Genomic DNA, 17832 nt, shown 5'->3' with positions numbered 1-17832 from the left:
CGCGCTCGCTCCCTCTCGTGCCATCGGTATTGTTGACCTTTTTGTGTGCGTGTCTGTGTACCTCTGTTTATTAACGCGTGCCCTCTCACTGTCTCCAGGTAAGTGTTCAGCAGCAGCGTTGGACGTGTTGGCAAACGTGTTCAGAGATGACCTGCTCCTCCCCATCCTGCCTCTCCTCAAAGAGCTCCTCTTCCACCCAGAGTGGGTCATCAAGGAGTCTGGTATACTGGTCCTGGGGGCCATCGCTGAGGGTAAGGAATAGCAGAGACTGGTATACTGGTCCTGGGGGCCATCGCTGAGGGTAAGGACTAGCAGAGTCTGGTATACTGGTCCTGGGGGCCATCGCTGAGGGTAAGGACTAGCAGAGTCTGGTATACTGGTCCTGGGGGCCATCGCTGAGGGTAAGGACTAGCAGAGTCTGGTATACTGGTCCTGGGGGCCATCGCTGAGGGTAAGGACTAGCAGATACTGGTATACTGGTCCTGGGGGCCATCGCTGAGGGTAAGGACTAGCAGAGACTGGTATACTGGTCCTGGGGGCCATCGCTGAGGGTAAGGACTAGCAGAGACTGGTATACTGGTCCTGGGGGCCATCGCTGAGGGTAAGGACTAGCAGAGACTGGTCCTGGGGGCCATCGCTGAGGGTAAGGACTAGCAGAGACTGGTATACTGGTCCTGGGGGCCATCGCTGAGGGTAAGGACTAGCAGAGACTGGTCCTGGGGGCCATCGCTGAGGGTAAGGACTAGCAGAGTCTGGTATACTGGTCCTGGGGGCCATCGCTGAGGGTAAGGACTAGCAGAGACTGGTATACTGGTCCCGGGGGCCATCGCTGAGGGTAAGGACTAGCAGATACTGGTATACTGGTCCTGGGGGCCATCGCTGAGGGTAAGGACTAGCAGAGACTGGTATACTGGTCCTGGGGGCCATCACTGAGGGTAATGACTAGCAGAGACTGGTATACTGGTCCTGGGGGCCATCGCTGAGGGTAAGGACTAGCAGAGACTGGTATACTGGTCCTGGGGGCCATCGCTGAGGGTAAGGACTAGCAGAGACTGGTATACTGGTCCTGGGGGCCATCGCTGAGGGTAAGGACTAGCAGAGACTGGTATACTGGTCCTGGGGGCCATCGCTGAGGGTAAGGACTAGCAGAGACTGGTATACTGGTCCTGGGGGCCATCGCTGAGGGTAAGGACTAGCAGAGACTGGTATACTTTTCCCGGGGGCCATCGCTGAGGGTAAGGACTAGCAGAGACTGGTTCTGGGGGCCATCGCTGAGGGTAAGGACGAGCAGAGACTGGTCCTGGGAGCCCCTGCTGTGGTTAAGGACAAGCAGAGACTGGTATACTGGTCCTGGGGGCCATCGCTGAGGGTAAGGACTAGCAGAGACTGGTGTACTGGTCCTGGGGCCATCGCTGAGGGTAAGGACTAGCAGAGACTGGTTCTGGGGGCCATCGCTGAGGGTACGGACTAGCAGAGACTGGTATACTGGTCCCGGGGGCCATCGCTGAGGGTAAAGACTAGCAGAGACTGGTATACTGGTCCTGGGGGCCATCGCTGAGAGTAAGGACAAGCAGAGACTGGTATACTGGTCCTGGGGGCCATCGCTGAGGGTAAGGACTAGCAGAGACTGGTATACTGGTCCTGGGGGCCATCGCTGAGGGTAAGGACTAGCAGAGACTGGTTCTGGGGGCCATCGCTGAGGGTAAGGACTAGCAGAGACTGGTATACTGGTCCTGGGGGCCATCGCTGAGGGTAAGGACCAGCAGAGACTGGTATACTGGTCCTGGGGGCCATCGCTGAGGGTAAGGACTAGCAGAGACTGGTATACTGGTCCTGGGGGCCACCGCTGAGGTTAAGGACTAGCAGAGACTGGTATACCGGTCCTGGGGGCCACCGCTGAGGGTAAGGACTAGCAGAGACTGGTATACTGGTCCTGGGGGCCACCGCTGAGGGTAAGGACTAGCAGAGACTGGTATACTGGTCCCGGGGGCCATCGCTGAGGGTAAGGACTAGCAGAGACTGGTTCTGGGGGCCATCGCTGAGGGTACGGACTAGCAGAGACTGGTATACTGGTCCTGGGGGCTATCGCTGAGGGTAAGGACTAGCAGAGACTGGTATACTGGTCCTGGGGGCCACCGCTGAGGGTAAGGACTAGCAGAGACTGGTATACTGGTCCTGGGGGCCACCGCTGAGGGTAAGGACTAGCAGAGACTGGTATACTGGTCCTGGGGGACACCGCTGAGGGTAAGGACTAGCAGAGACTGGTATACTGGTCCTGGGGGCTACCGCTGAGGGTAAGGACTAGCAGAGACTGGTATACTGGTCCTGGGGGCCACCGCTGAGGGTAAGGACTAGCAGAGACTGGTATACTGGTCCTGGGGGCCACCGCTGAGGGTAAGGACTAGCAGAGACTGGTATACTGGTCCTGGGGGCCATTGCTGAGGGTAAGGACAAGCAGAGACTGGTATACTGGTCCCGGCAGCCATCGCTGAGGGTAAAGACTAGCAGAGACTGGTATACTGGTCCTGGGGGCCATTGCTGAGGGTAGGGACAAGCAGAGACTGGTATACTGGTCCTGGGGGCCATCGCTGAGGGTAAGGACTAGCAGAGACTGGTATATTGGTCCTGGGGGCCACCGCTGAGGGTAAGGACGAGCAGAGACTGGTATACTGGTCCTGGGGGCTATCGCTGAGGGTAAGGACTAGCAGAGACTGGTTCTGGGGGCCATCGCTGAGGGTACGGACTAGCAGAGACTGGTATACTGGTCCTGGGGCCATCGCTGAGGGTAAGGACTAGCAGAGACTGGTTCTGGGGGCCATCGCTGAGGGTACGGACTAGCAGAGACTGGTATACTGGTCCTGGGGGCCACCGCTGAGGGTAAGGACTAGCAGAGACTGGTATACTGGTCCTGGGGGCCATCGCTGAGGGTAAGGACTAGCAGAGACTGGTATACTGGTCCTGGGGGCCATCGCTGAGGGTAAGGACTTGCAGATACTGGTCCTGGGAGCCCCTGCTGTGGGTAAGGACAAGCAGAGACTGGTATACTGGTCCTGGGGGCCACCGCTGAGGGTAAGGACTAGCAGAGACTGGTATACTGGTCCTGGGGGCCATCGCTGAGGGTAAGGACTAGCAGAGACTGGTATACTGGTCCTGGGGGCCATCGCTGAGGGTAAGGACTAGCAGAGACTGGTATACTGGTCCTGGGGGCTACCGCTGAGGGTAAGGACGAGCAGAGACTGGGAGGGGGAGGAAGTGATAGACTATACAGTGGTGAAAGAGAATGTACAGTGTGTTTATCCACTTGTGTGGGTCAGGAAGTTGCTTAATTCTAGCTATCAGGGGTATTCTACCATGCAACCTGAATGAAGGACTAAACAAGACTATATCTCTCCACCATTTTCACCGCTGATCTTAAAGCCAGTGGAACCCAATAGTCTAACCCCATGTCATTTTCCTAGGTTGTATGCAGGGTATGATCCCCTACCTGCCAGAGCTCATCCCCCACCTGGTGCAGTGTCTGAGTGATGAGAAGGCCCTGGTGCGCTCCATCACCTGCTGGACCCTGAGTCGATATGCCCACTGGGTGGTCAGTCAGCCTCCTGACACCTATCTGAAGCCACTGATGACTGAGCTCCTCAAACGCATCCTGGACTCCAACAAGAGGGTGCAGGAGGCCGCCTGCAGGTGAGTCAGCATGTGGTCAGCTGTTGGTAACTGTGGTTATGTTTGACCAGAAGTCTGATTTATTTGTAAATGATCAGTAATAAGTGGCTCTGGGTTTTAAAGCTGGGGACAACAGTCCTGGGAGTTGAAGTAAAGATGATGATCATTGTGACAATCAGTTGATACAATCAAAAGTTTTTGAACTACAGTTCAAAAAGAACAGCTTGACTGTGAAGTGGTGTTCCAAACAACCTTTTATTTCCCTCACCCCTCTCTCTCCTGCCTTATCCCCCTCTCTTTCTCTCTCCCCTCTACCTCCCTCACCCCTCTCTCCTTTCTCTGTTTCCACTATCTCCCCCCAGTGCCTTTGCCACTCTGGAAGAGGAGGCGTGTACAGAGTTGGTTCCCTACCTGGCCTACATCCTGGACACTCTGGTATTTGCCTTCAACAAGTACCAACACAAGAACCTGCTTATACTGTACGATGCTATAGGGACGCTCGCTGACTCCGTTGGACACCACCTCAACAAGCCGGTACACACACACACACACACACACACACACCTTTCAGCTGTGTGTTTAGTTGTTGTTGTCTAATGTGGGCTTTACTGTATGTGTTTAGTTGTGATGTCTAATGTAGGCTTTACTGTATGTGTTTAGTTGTGATGTCTAATGTGGGCTTTACTGTATGTGTTTAGTTGTGATGTCTAATGTGGGCTTTACTGTATGTGTTTAGTTGTGATGTCTAATGTGGGCTTTACTGTATGTGTTTAGTTGTGTTGTCTAATGTGGGCTTTACTGTATGTGTTTAGTTGTGTTGTCTAATGTGGGCTTTACTGTATGTGTTTAGTTGTGATGTCTAATGTGGGCTTTACTGTATGTGTTTAGTTGTGATGTCTAATGTGGGCTTTACTGTATGTGTTTAGTTGTGATGTCTAATGTGGGCTTTACTGTATGTGTTTAGTTGTGATGTCTAATGTGGGCTTTACTGTATGTGTTTAGGAGTACATTCAGATGCTGATGCCTCCACTGATAGCAAAGTGGAACCAGCTGAAGGACGAAGACAAGGATCTGTTCCCTTTACTAGAGGTGAGCCTCACTGTCCTCTAATAATGTTCCCTTTACTAGAGGTGGGCCTCACTGTCCTCTAATAATGTTCCCTTTACTAGAGGTGAGACTCACTGTCTAATAATGTTCCCTTTATTAGAGGTGAGCCTCACTGTCCTCTAATAATGTTCCCTTTACTAGAGGTGTGCCTCACTGTCCTCTCACACCAAGACACAATCGTCCAGGGGAGTTTTCTACTCTTCAGCAAAAACATGCTCACTCTGTTAAAACTTCTTGACGCTACCCATCCCATTAGCGGGATCAGCAACCGCCGAATAGCATAGCGCCACAGTCAAATAATATTACTAAAAAAGATTCATATTCATGAAATCACAAGTGCAATATTGCAAAACACAGCTTAGCCTTTTGTTAATCCACCTGTTGGCTCAGATTTAGAAATTATGCTTTACAGCGAAAGCAATCCAACCGTTTGTAAGTTTATCGAAAGCATAACATTATGTACACTAAGCATTAAGTAACTAGGTCACGAAAATAAGAAAAGCAATCAAATTCATCGTTTACCTCTGATGATCTTCGGATGTTTTCACTCACGAGACTCCCAGTTACACAACAAATGTTCCTTTTGTTCCATAAAGATTATTTTTATACCCAAAATATCTCTGTTTTGTTTGTCGCGTTATGTTCAGAAATCCACAGGAAAGAGCGGTCACGACAACGCAGACGTATATTCCAAATAATATCCATAATGTCCACAGAAACATGTCAAACATTTTTTATAATCAATCCTCAGGTTGTTTTAAAAAAATATATTTGCTGATATATCAACCCGGGTGTATAGGTTTTTCAGTTACACCGGGAGAAACTCTGTAGCGCAAAACTCACTCTGAGAGCCCCCACCTATCCACTTACGCAATGTGATCTTTCACGCTCATTTTTCTAAATAAAAGCCTGAAACTATGTCTAACGACTGTTGACACCTTAGGGAAGCCATAGAAAAAGGAATCTGGTTGATATCCCTTTAAATGGAGGATAGGCATGCATAGGAACAGAGAGGTTTCAAAATAAGAGGCACTTCCTGATTGGATTTTCCTCGGGTTTTCGCCTGAAATATCAGTTCTGTTATACTCACAGACAATATTTTTTACAGTTTTGGAAACTTTATAGAGTGTTTTCTATCCTAATCTGAATATATGCATATTCTACTTTCTGGGGCTGAACAATAGGCAGTTTCAAATGGGTATGTTTTTTTAGCCAAAAACGAAAATACTGCCCCTTACACACAAAAGGTTAAACAATTTACTAAAATGTAAAAGTTACTACCTTTAACCTCTCCTGGCCAACATCCAGTGAGATTGCAGAGCGCCAAATTCAAATCAGAAATACTCATTATAAAAATTCAGACAAGATACAACTAATTTACATAGGTTTAAAGATGAATTTCTTGTGAATCCAACTACAGTGTCAGATTTCAAAGATGCTTTACGGTGAAAGCATACCGTACGATTATTTGAGGACATAGCCCAGCAGACAAATCATTTACAAACAGTAACCAGCCAAGTAGAATAGTTACACAAGTCAGAAATAGAGATAAAATGAATCACTTACCTTTGATGATCTTCATATGTTTGCACTCAGAAGACATTCATTTATTCAATAAATGTTCATTTTGTTCAATAAAGTCTCTATATCTGAAAACCTCTGTTTTGTTTGTGTGATTTATTCAGTAATCCACAGGCTCAAACGCAGTCACAACAGGCAGGCAAAAAATCCAAATTGCATCCGTAAAGTTCATAGAAACATGTCAAATGATGTTTATATTCAATCCTCAGGTTGTTTTTAGCCTAAACAATCAATAATATTTCAACCGGACAATAACGTTGTCAATATAAAAGGTAAACAAGAAAGGCACTCTCGGCCTCCCGGCCTCCCACCAGAGACTCTGAGTTCGCGCCCGGGCTTTGTCGCACCCGGCCGCGTCCGGTAGGTCCGTGGGGCGACGCACAATTGGCCTAGCGTCATCCGGGTTAGGGAGGATTTGGCCGGTAGGGATATCCTTGTCTCATCGCGCACCAGCGACTCCTGTGGCGAGCCAGGCACTGTGCGTGCTAGCCAAGGTGTCCAGGTGCACGGTGTTCCTCCGACACATTGGTGCGGCTGGTTTCCGGGTTGGAGGCGCTCTGTGTTAAGAAGCAGTGCGGCTTGTTTGGGTTGTGTATCGGAGGACGCATGGCTTTCAACCTTCGTCTCTCCCGAGCCCGTACGCGAGTTGTTACGATGAGACAAGATAGTAATTACTAACAATTGGATACCACGAAATTGGGGAGAAAAGTGGGTAAAGAAGAAGAAAGGCACTCTCTCGGTCGCTCGCATGAAAAAGCTCTGTGACCCGGCAGGGTCCACTCATTCAGACTGCTCTTACTCCCTAATTTTTCAGAATACAAGCCTGAAACTATTTCTAAAGACTGTTGGCATCTCGTGGAAGGCATAGGAACTGCAATTTGAGTCCTAAGTCAATGGACACTGTAATGGCATTGAATAGAAAACTACTTCCTGAATGGAAGGTTTTCGCCTGCCAAATCAGTTCTGTTATACTCAGATATTATTTTAACAGTTTTGGAAACTTTAGAGTGTTTTCTATCCAAATCTACTAATTATATGCATATCCTATCTTCTGGGCCTGAGTAGAAGGCAGGTTAATGTGGGCATGCTTTTCTTGCCCAAATTATTTCTTCCTCTTTTATCCTCTCTCTTGTCACATCACCTTCTCTCTTCTCTGAATCCCCCAATCTCTTGCTCTCCCTCCATCTCTCAGTGCCTGTCGTCAGTAGCCACATCTCTCCAGAGTGGTTTCCTGCCCTACTGTGAGCCTGTGTACCAGCGCTGTGTCAACCTGGTGCAGAAGACCCTCGCTCAGGCCATGGTGAGACACACACGTCCGTTGTTGTGTGAGGGACACGGGGGTGTGTGAGACACTGTTGCGTGAGGGACACATGGATCTGTGAGACACTGTTGTGTAAGGGTCATGGGTGTGTGTGAGTGACACAAGGGGGGGTGTGAGAGACTGTTGTGTTAGGGACACAGGGGCGTGAGGGACACGGGGGTGTGAGACACTGGTGTGAGACACTGTTGTGTGAGGGACACGGGGGTGTGAGACACTGTTGTGTGAGGGAGATGGGGGTGTGAGACATTGTTGTGTGTGGGACACGGGGGTGTGAGAGACTGTTGCGTGAGGGACACAAGGGTGTGTGAGACACTGTTGCGTGAGGGAGCATTTGTTTAGTGCTTGCTTTCTTGCCTGTAAACATCATCTTGTTTGTGCCAGCTGGCTGTGTGAGTTGGCACTGAACACACCATAGAGAAGGGTTTTGGCACAGATAGTGTGTGTATGAGAACATTTGGGGATTATCTGCTTGCGGAATGTGGAATCTAATTATTTCAAATAACTATTTTCCCAATTCTAATCCACACTCTCTCCTCTTTCCATCACCCTCTGTCACACTATCTCCCCTCTCCCTCTACCATATATTCTATTGTCTGTCTCCCTTGCTTACTGCCCCCTTTTCCTGTCTCCCTCCCCTCTGTCTCTCCATCCAGCTCCACCAGTCCCAGCCAGACCAGTACGAGGCTCCTGATAAGGACTTTATGATTGTGGCTCTGGACCTGCTCAGTGGACTGGCCGAGGGGTTGGGCGGTAACATCGAGCAGTTGGTTGCCCGTAGCAACATCCTCACGCTCATGTACCAGTGCATGCAGGTAACCAACCAGTGACCTCAGTGTTACAGATCAATCAACCAACCAGTGATCTCAGTGTTACAGTTCAACCAGTGACCTCAGTGTTACAGATCAACCAACCCTGACATAGTTAATCTCTCAGGTCCGTGAGTCATGACTAATCTCTCGCTCTCTCTGTCTCCCTATCGCTCTCTCTGTCTCCCTATCGCTCTCTCTGTCTCTCTGTCCTCTCTATCTCTCTTAGGACAAAATGCCGGAGGTGCGGCAGAGCTCCTTTGCTCTGCTGGGTGACCTGACTAAAGCTTGTTTCCAGCATGTAAAGCCATGCATCGGTACGTACTCTATTCTTTTACACCAGACTGGCAGTAACACACAGCCTGATACTCTATTCTCTTACACCAGACTGGCAGTAACACACAGCCTGATGCTCTATTCTCTTACATCAGACTGACTGGCAGTAACACACAGCCTGATACTCTATTCTCTTACACCAGACTGGCAGTAACACACAGCCTGATGCTCTATTCTCTTACATCAGACTGACTGGCAGTAACACACAGCCTGATACTCTATTCTCTTACACCAGACTGGCAGTAACACACAGCCTGATACTCTATTCTCTTACACCAGACTGGCAGTAACACACAGCCTGATACTCTATTCTCTTACACCAGACTGGCAGTAACACACAGCCTGATACTCTATTCTCTTACACCAGACTGGCAGTAACACACAGCCTGATACTCTATTCTCTTACACCAGACTGGCAGTAACACACAGCCTGATATACAAGATGTGTGTAGTAGACTGAATGTCAGGTTATCAGTTACCAATGATTTAAGCTTCTATCTCTTTCTCTTCTGTGCAGCTGATTTCATGCCTATACTAGGCACTAATCTGAACCCAGAGTTGATATCAGTGTGCAACAATGCAACGTGGGCAATCGGAGAGATATCTATACAAATGGGTGAGTGTCTGGAAATTGTCAGAAAGAGGTCACACATACCAGCTTGGATACATTCTCATGAATGTGTGTGTTACACCTCCCTGACCTCCCTTCTCCTTCCCCTCTCCCCAGGGGCTGAGATGCAGCCCTATGTGACCATGGTGCTGCACCAGCTGGTTGAGATCATCAACAGGCCCAACACCCCAAAGACCCTGTTGGAGAACACAGGTACCACCACAAGGTGGCGCTGCAGGCTGTGCTGAACCTGCCATCCACACAGGGAGATGTTACACAGCACAGTCAGTCAGGGCCACTCTGGGTGCGCCCCAATGAAATCTCCTTTCTCCCGAAGTGTGCACTCGTTCAATTCCCTTCATGGATTTGAAGGGAAATTATTGGTATATAAAAACTCCTCGTTGCCCATGCCAACACCAATCCAATGCTTTTAAATGTCTGGGGAGTAGTGAACGAGTGCAGACTTCAGGAAGAAGGAGAGGTTATTGGGACACCCTCTGACTGGAGCGGAGGCCATTAATCTCCATCTGAAAGCCTCCCCATGCTCTGGGCCTTACAGGTTTTGCTGGTTTCAACCAAACATCCCAACTATTTGGACCCAATGATCTATGGCTTAGAGGCTGTGTTTATGGGCTGTTGGATCCCTGCTGAAAGAAATGAAATGTGGCTGAGGTGGAAAGAGGGAAAGAAAGGAGGGGAGAAAGAGTGACAGATTAAGTATTTGTTCCTCATGGAGTAAGAATCTGGGGAAATGCCAAAACCGAGCAAACCCTGTAAGTGTACAGTCTTGGCATTATTAACTGAAATGGATTGATTCTGTTGCACCGTTGGTTGTCAGATTTTTCTATCTTTATTTCCCTTGAAGTGAAGTTGAAGTGTTGAGCAGCATTAATAGGTGACCATAAGGTTTTAACTGAGACAGTGGAGTGTATAGCTAAATGCTTCAAGAGTTTTCATACGGTTAATTTGACAAACTCAATGTTTACTGAACACTCTGATGATGATGATCATCAATAATAATAATAATAACTAGTCGTCTTTGCTGACTGAGGAAAGAGCTAATCCCAGGTGTTGAGAGAAATGTTATAGCGCCTATACTTATCAAACAAACCTTCGGTTACACTCTGCTTTTATTTAGAGGCTCTAGTCGAATTGGAAACCGTGTGATCCAAAATGGCCGCCGACTTGAAACTCGAACCCAAACTGAGCCAAAATGAGGGTGAAGTGTAACCTGCTTAACTAACCCACCTACACCCCCCCCCCTCCCCCCAGTAAAACTAGGGAATTTGTAGATGTTGTTCCTGTTTGTTTGTCAGTTTATTTATTTGTTGTTTTTAGTTAGTGTTTCTTTTAAATGTGAATGCATATCTGCCAATATATGTTGAATGTTTAGTTAAAGGATGGCAAACGTTTGATGCAGGATAGGTGATGGATTGATGGAGCCATAGGGCTATGCTATTCAGCTCAGTCCACTACCATTCTATTTTAGTATGATGTATCAAAACATAATCAACTTGGTTTCCTTTGGGTTGTTTCATACAAGAACTCTCCTAATCTTCATTTTCAGCTAACCTCAAAACATTCAGAAAATGTATTCATTTTGATTCTCTTATAGCTCACCAATTTGATCCTTCAAAGCACTTTAAAACACATACAGTATAAAGTCACATCAACACTATTTAGGTGGATGGGGTTTGAGGCCATATACAGTGCCTTCAGAAAGTATTCACACCCCTTGAGTTTTCCACATTTTGTTGTGTTACAGCCTGCATTTAAAATAGATTTTTTTGGTCACTGGCCTACATGCAATTATCCCTTAGTTATGTTTTTCGAAATGTTTACAAATGAATTACAAAGCTGAAATGTCTTGATTCAATAATTAATAAACCCCTTTGTTATGGCAAGCCTAAGTTCAGGAGTAAAAATGTGCTTAACAAGTCACATAATAAGTTGCAATAATAGTGTTTTTTGAATGACTACCTCATCTCTGTACCACACACATACAATTATCAGTAAGGTCCCTCAGTCGAGCAGTGATTTTCAAACACATATTCAGCCATAAAGATTAGGGAGGTTTTCCAATGGCTCGCAAAGAAGGGCACCCATTAGTTGATGGGTAAAAAAAAAAAGCTGATATTGAATATCCATTTGAGCATCGTCAAGTTATTAATTACACTTTGGATGGTGTGTCAATAAACCAAGTCACTACAAAGATGCAGGCGTCCTTCCCAACTCAGTTGCCGGAGAGGAAGGAAACCACTCAGGGATTTCACCATGAGGCCAATGGTGACTTTAAAACAGTTACAGAATTGAGCTGTGATAGGAGAAAGCAGATGATGCCTCAACAACATTGTAGTTATTCCACAACACTAACCTAATTGGCAGTGAAAATAATACAAATATTCCAAAGCATGCATCCTGTTTGCAACAAGGCACTAAATTAATACTGCTACAAATGTGGAAAAGCAATTAACTTTTTGTCCTGAGTACAACGTGCAAATCCAATACAACACATTACTTAATACCACTCTGCATATTTTCAGGCATAGTTTCTGCATTGTGTTATGGGTATGCTTGTAATTGTTAGGGACTGGGGAGTTTTTCAGGATAAAAAAAGAGTGGAATGAAGCTAAGCACAGGTGGAAATCCTGGAGTAAATCTGGTTCAGTCTGCTTTCCACCAGACACTGGGAGATTAATTCACCTTTCAGCAGGACAAGAACCTAAAACACAATTCCAAATCTACACTGGAGTTGCTTATCAAGAAGACACTGAATGTTCCTGAGTGGCCGAGTTAGTTTTGACTTTGAAAAATCTATGGCAAGACCTGCAAATGTTTGTCTAGCAATGATCAACAACCAACTTGATAAAGCTTGACACATTTTTTAAGGGATAATGGGCAGATGTTGCACAATCCAGGTGTGCAAAGCTCTTAGAGACTTACCCAGAAAGACTCACAGCTGTAATCGCTGCCAAAGGTGATTCTAGTATTGACTCAGGAGTGTGAAATCTTATGTAAATTCAATATTTCTGTATTTAATTTTCAATACATTTGCAAACATAAAAATAACTAACTTTTTAATTTTGTCGTTATGAGGTATTGTGTGTAGATGGGTGAGGAAAAACAAACAATTGGATACATTTTGAATACAGGCTGTAACACAACAAATGTGAAAGTCAAAGGGTATGAGTACTTTCTGAAGGCACTGTATAGCTATAACCCCTCCCCTCCATCCTCATTTGCAGCCAATCAGCCTATCCTGCACTGAACTTTATTTCTAATGAGCCTATCATCTGCTTTCTGCATGTCTCATTGGACTGTTCATAAATGCCTGTTTCTTAATGAGAATGTTGCATAGTTTTATGTCTCTTAAACGTAGGTCCTCCTCTCTGTCTCCTCATAAGAACCTGCTGTACTGGATACTAGTCTCCTCCCATGTAGTTGGTCATTTCTGTACAACCAAAAAAAGAAGAAACGTTTTTCTGTTTCTTATGGAAAGATTAACCTTTTTGTGAGTTTAAGGGAGAAACCTCTGAAAGCTCAATTCCCAGCTGCCAACTTTGAGAAGAATACGAACCTTGTAAACATTCCATACTGGCATTTGGCTAACTAATGACTTTACACTTTAATGTTAGACGAATAACATTTAATTTAACATTTTGGAAAGAGGAGTTTGTCGTAAGAGAACAGAGGCCATTTCAACATTGATATTTCTGACGTCCGAGCAGGCATGTTGCTGTTTGATTGATATTGTGTTGTCAAAGTGTTCTCCCTTAAACGAGGTGTTTGTTTTTAGTGCCATACTAGTCTACACGGGGCAGTAATAATCAACACTAGTGAATTCTTCTGTTTATTATCATACATGGATTCTGTTGATTTATGTTTCTGAGTTGTTTGTTTTTTCTTTATTTTTTCTCCTCATTGCTCATGTCTTGGTTGGCGTTTGGTGGTGTATAACCGTGATTGCGTTACCTTAGCAATAACAATTGGTCGTCTTGGTTACGTTTGTCCTCAAGAGGTGGCACCCATGCTACAGCAGTTTATAAGACCCTGGTGTGTATTATTCAATCTTTTATTTAATTCATATTCCTATCCTCTTTCTCCATGTCTGTCTCTTCCTGTCTCTCTCTTCTTCCCTGTCTCTGTCTTTCCCTCTTCCTCCCTCTCTTTCTTTCTGAAATAAGTATTTTCTGTTTCTCCTGAATCAGTCCGTAATCATTGCCAACCATGTGACTAATCCAGTCCTCTTTTAGGTCCTCTGTCTGTGATGTATTTTGCTTCAGTAGCACCTTCATGTATTTTATACATTACTGGTTTATTTATTTTACAGTTTGTCATTGTTAATTGTCGCTAACTACTAATTAGTGCATGGGATTCGACTGTCACATGCCTGCTGGTTCAGAAAGGGAAAACAAAAGGCTTCCCTAAAATTCCCAAAGCATTCCACAACAAATTTCCCAAAGCATTCTCAGAGCACCCCCCTGTCCACTAGTCATCCAGCTGCATGTTCCTATCCCAGAATTCCTCAACTTCCTTTAAGAAAAAAGTTAATATAAAAATATTTAGCATTTATAATGTGCTATAGTAAATGTTAACCTAAATGCCATATGGGCCAAAGTTAAGTTATTTTAAAAGTGATAAACCCGTTTTTAGTGACTTACACGTAAGTGTATAGTTAAGTGCTTTCACACAACGTTTCAGAAGGACCGGTTTGTTTGATGTGCATGCACCAGTCTGATACTGTTTTAAATGATCTGAGAGAAATCATTTTCTCCCCACAAGAATATTTTGTACCTTCCGAAGTAGTCTTTGGTGAAAGTAGTTCTGATAATATCAAATCTTCTAAAGGTCTAAAATAAATCATTGTAGATTGAATTCACAAGTATGAAGTAAAAATGGCAAGTTGTCTTTTTTTAATATACTATAGGTTATTTTTCTTTTTTTAGTTGTCATACATACAATCAACAAACCTTGAGACAAAAGATGTAGTATTTTTATATTTTGGAAGGTATTCTATTTATCCATAGTGGAATTTATTGTGTTAACAGGTAATATGATTTACCTATGCAAGTTCAATTACATTATTGAATACAGTCAATGGCCATTTCAGAGTGCTGTAAGGGTATTGAATTGTAATGCTATGCAGTGCTTTAAGGCAGCCCCTCTGGCCTGGTGTAAAACGTGGCTGTTCCTGTTGACAGGTGCACCTCTCTAAGGAACATAAGAGACAATGAGGAAAAAGACTCAGCGTTCCGAGGCATCTGCACTATGATCAGTGTCAACCCTGGAGGAGTGGTACAGGTGAGGCCCCCAGGCATTGCTGCCCTATAGAGTATAACATAGGAACTGCACTTCTCTTCTTCTCATGGCCCCATCAGTTGAGGACTAAGAAAAATACAGGAACTGCATTACTGGTTATATGGCCCCATGAGTGAGTGATGTTTGCAGAGAAACTCTTGTTGTCTCAAGGCAGACCTTTACTCTCATTTTCTCCAGGACTTTATATTTTTCTGTGATGCAGTGGCCTCGTGGGTAAATCCAAAGGATGATCTGCGAGACATGTTCGGCAAGGTAAAAACTGATAACTCTGCCACGTAGTCTTGTAGACTCGAGGCCCGATCTGTGTAAGGGGAAGGAGTGAATATCCTCATCCACAATGTGTGCATGCGTGGCTTTGTGCTAATTGTTGTTTGCTATTTTCAGATCCTCCATGGGTTCAAGAACCAGGTGGGCGAGGATAACTGGAGGCGTTTCTCAGACCAGTTCCCACTGCCTCTGAAGGAACGGCTGGCGGCCTTCTACGGGGTGTAATGCTTTCCATAGGAACATACCTGTTCAAGGGGGTACTTTGCACATTCATGGTCAAATATAATTATAGAGCCGAGAGATCCTATCCAATGCACTTTAGTGTCTGTTTGTTAGCCACCTTATTTGAGCAAAATGATAAGCAAGCGAAATTAGGAAGGTTTATTCCTAATTTTGCTTACTTAATAATATTGTTCTCACTCTGTGTTTCCAGGTCATTCACTATGGGAGACGACTGACGGGGAACCTCTTATACCCAGGGAACATGTTACCCTTTACTGGGGGTAGGGTCTGCCAGCTGGGGAGGGAGGGGGGTGCGGACCGGGACCCTCCTCAACCTTCTTGACGGGCGGGGTGGGAGGGAGGTGTTAGCCAGCAGAGGCAGTCAACGCCCCCCAAGCATCAGGCGAGGGGGACACGGGGGAACCAGCAGGCTAACTTAATCAAGGGAGGAAACATTTATTTAATCATTTCAACATCTCATTCAGAAATGAAAAGACATTGTCAGCGTAACCATTTTTGTTTTCTCTTTTTATTTTATTTTTCATTCGAGCTCTCCAGCGACTCTACTACTGAGTGGACATTTGAATCAAAATGCAGGAAAAAAAACAATGCAAAACTTTGTAAATGCTTGTTGTGGTAAAATCATGGCTTTATACTTACCAGGGGGGGATAGTGCTGATTGAGGGTCCGATTTCAGTTAAGAGCTTTTAAATCTATTCGTATCGACCGGAAAGTGCCACTCAGAGATAAGTGTAGGGGGAGGGAGTGTAGAACTAGAGAGAATGATACCGACCATAGAATTGATATGGGGGTGGTTATAAAATAGCGTAGTGGGCATAGAAATGACATTAAAAGTCTCAGAGAAAACAACATAGCAGCTGTCCTCAACTGGGGGAGGGGGGGGGGGGCACTGCCTTTGCATATCTTCGAATAACAATAGCAGGCTATCTTTTATTGTAGTCATCAATCAAAGCAATTGCGTTGAGTTAATGAAAGAAAAATTGGTAGTGGCATATTTAAAGTAATAGAGTAATAAACAGTATTTTTATGGCAGGTCAAAAGCTGTGTTGAATAAACCATTCAGTCAAACACGTCAGACAGAAAGAGTGCATATGATTCTATATTTGTTGTGGTTGAAAGTGACTTGTCTTAAAAACAGGAAAATAACGAAGTAGCATGCTTACATCAAAGTGGGAAGTGGGTAAGGAGGGTGTACATCAGTAGAGTGATCTGTGTGTTGCATCATCAGATAGTTGTGTTATTTCTTGCATAGCCTTGTGATAAGGTTTCTTAAACAAACATGTAGTTTGTCCTTTTTCAGTTTTCTGTCCGCCCACCACCCCCTATGTTTACCAGAGGTTTTCCAGTCAGTGTCTAGCATGAACTGGGTTTACATACATACAATATAGAAACAAACAAGTCTGATATTGATATTCTCATCTAGTTGAATCCATATACTGTAGCAGGGTTTTGGTTGTGATTCTAAAAAGAGACCTTGAACACTGCTACACACATGTTAAAACTCTGAGGTAAACTCTCAGGCTGCCTCTCCTGTGGTGTGGAAGTGACGTGTTCTGTGTGCATGGATGTTTTACTAGCTGCCATAATATCAGCTTTCCTGACCCCATATTGTTTTAAATATCAAATTCTGTCTTTCTCCCATTTGTGAAAACAGTACTTGGGCTCGATTGTGGCAACGTAAGACTATATTGTTTAACAGTGTCAAAGGGAGGGGGGTATGGAAACAGCATACAGGGCTTTAGCTGAAAATGTTCACCCTTTTGTTATTAGGACTGTAACACAAGTCCTCCTGTCTTGATAGTGTGTCTCTGTGACCTTTGTTGGTTGTCAATCCAAAACTCAACAGTAAGCAATTGTGTAAAAAAAAAAGAGGAAAAAAAAACATTTAATGTACTGTGGTTTTTTTATTATTGTTGTTGGTTTGCTTTTTTTGTGAAAAGCATGATCTTTGAGGATGATTGCAATGACTGTTTTGAATGCAAGGTATTCGAATGCTTGATTCCTTGCATGTTGGTGGTCCTTTTACATCCCAAACTAGACAGGGGGAGGTGCATTTCAATTGAACTAAAAAGTTAAGGAAATTCTTATTTATTCACTACCCCATTTCGCTGACATACAATATCAGACTTTTATTTTGAAAGTTCAACTTTTATCTCGTGCATACCTGCAGGACGATTTTCCCCTTAACCTATAACCCACGTGCACATGTATTGTTTGTTTTTTTGTTAAATACTGTGAAGTTAGAACTTAAAGAAAAAAATGTTTTTTGTTCCTTTTTGTTTTGGTGTGTTATTCTTTTGGCTCCGTAAAGTACAAAAGTCTTGAGGTTGTTGATTGCCTGAATGTATCCCATGGTGGGTGGGAATACAGTTTTATGCCCAGCCAACCAATCAGATTCACTCTGCAGGTCAGAGTAATTGTTGCAGTATTTTGTCTGCCTCGCAGGGCATATTGAAAGCACTTGTTCAGACAGAATTTTTTTTCTGCATACTGTAGTAGACTCACACAATCACGTACTGATATAGTATTTGTTTACTGGAGACTTATACCACTAATCACCTCATGTATTACTTCACTGA

General features: G+C 44.8%; 1 protein-coding gene across 3 annotated transcripts in view; it reads left to right on the top strand.

Moving 5' to 3' along the window:
• LOC135518185 (transportin-1) overlaps nucleotides 1-17524 on the top strand; it is a 48824-nt gene extending 31300 nt beyond the window's left edge. The window contains exons 12-25 of one of the 3 annotated variants that reach the window (XM_064943147.1): nucleotides 99-251; nucleotides 3459-3684; nucleotides 4026-4197; nucleotides 4666-4752; nucleotides 7544-7651; nucleotides 8326-8484; nucleotides 8708-8795; nucleotides 9332-9430; nucleotides 9542-9637; nucleotides 13402-13477; nucleotides 14626-14725; nucleotides 14921-14995; nucleotides 15128-15267; nucleotides 15444-17524. In XM_064943147.1, the coding sequence (XP_064799219.1) occupies nucleotides 99-251; nucleotides 3459-3684; nucleotides 4026-4197; nucleotides 4666-4752; nucleotides 7544-7651; nucleotides 8326-8484; nucleotides 8708-8795; nucleotides 9332-9430; nucleotides 9542-9637; nucleotides 13402-13477; nucleotides 14626-14725; nucleotides 14921-14995; nucleotides 15128-15235 (1547 nt within the window). In that variant the 3' untranslated portion in view covers nucleotides 15236-15267; nucleotides 15444-17524. Of the gene's footprint in view, nucleotides 1-98; nucleotides 252-3458; nucleotides 3685-4025; nucleotides 4198-4665; nucleotides 4753-7543; nucleotides 7652-8325; nucleotides 8485-8707; nucleotides 8796-9331; nucleotides 9638-13401; nucleotides 13478-14625; nucleotides 14726-14920; nucleotides 14996-15127; nucleotides 15268-15443 lie in introns of those variants that run through there. The other 2 variants (XM_064943146.1, XM_064943148.1) reach the window with 2 other exon arrangements.
• Nucleotides 17525-17832: the final 308 nt, after the last annotated feature.

This window comes from Oncorhynchus masou, chromosome 28 (assembly GCF_036934945.1).
Source record: "Oncorhynchus masou masou isolate Uvic2021 chromosome 28, UVic_Omas_1.1, whole genome shotgun sequence".
NCBI classification, from domain to species: domain Eukaryota; kingdom Metazoa; phylum Chordata; class Actinopteri; order Salmoniformes; family Salmonidae; genus Oncorhynchus; species Oncorhynchus masou.
This window is presented reverse-complemented; position numbering and strand designations above follow the sequence as displayed.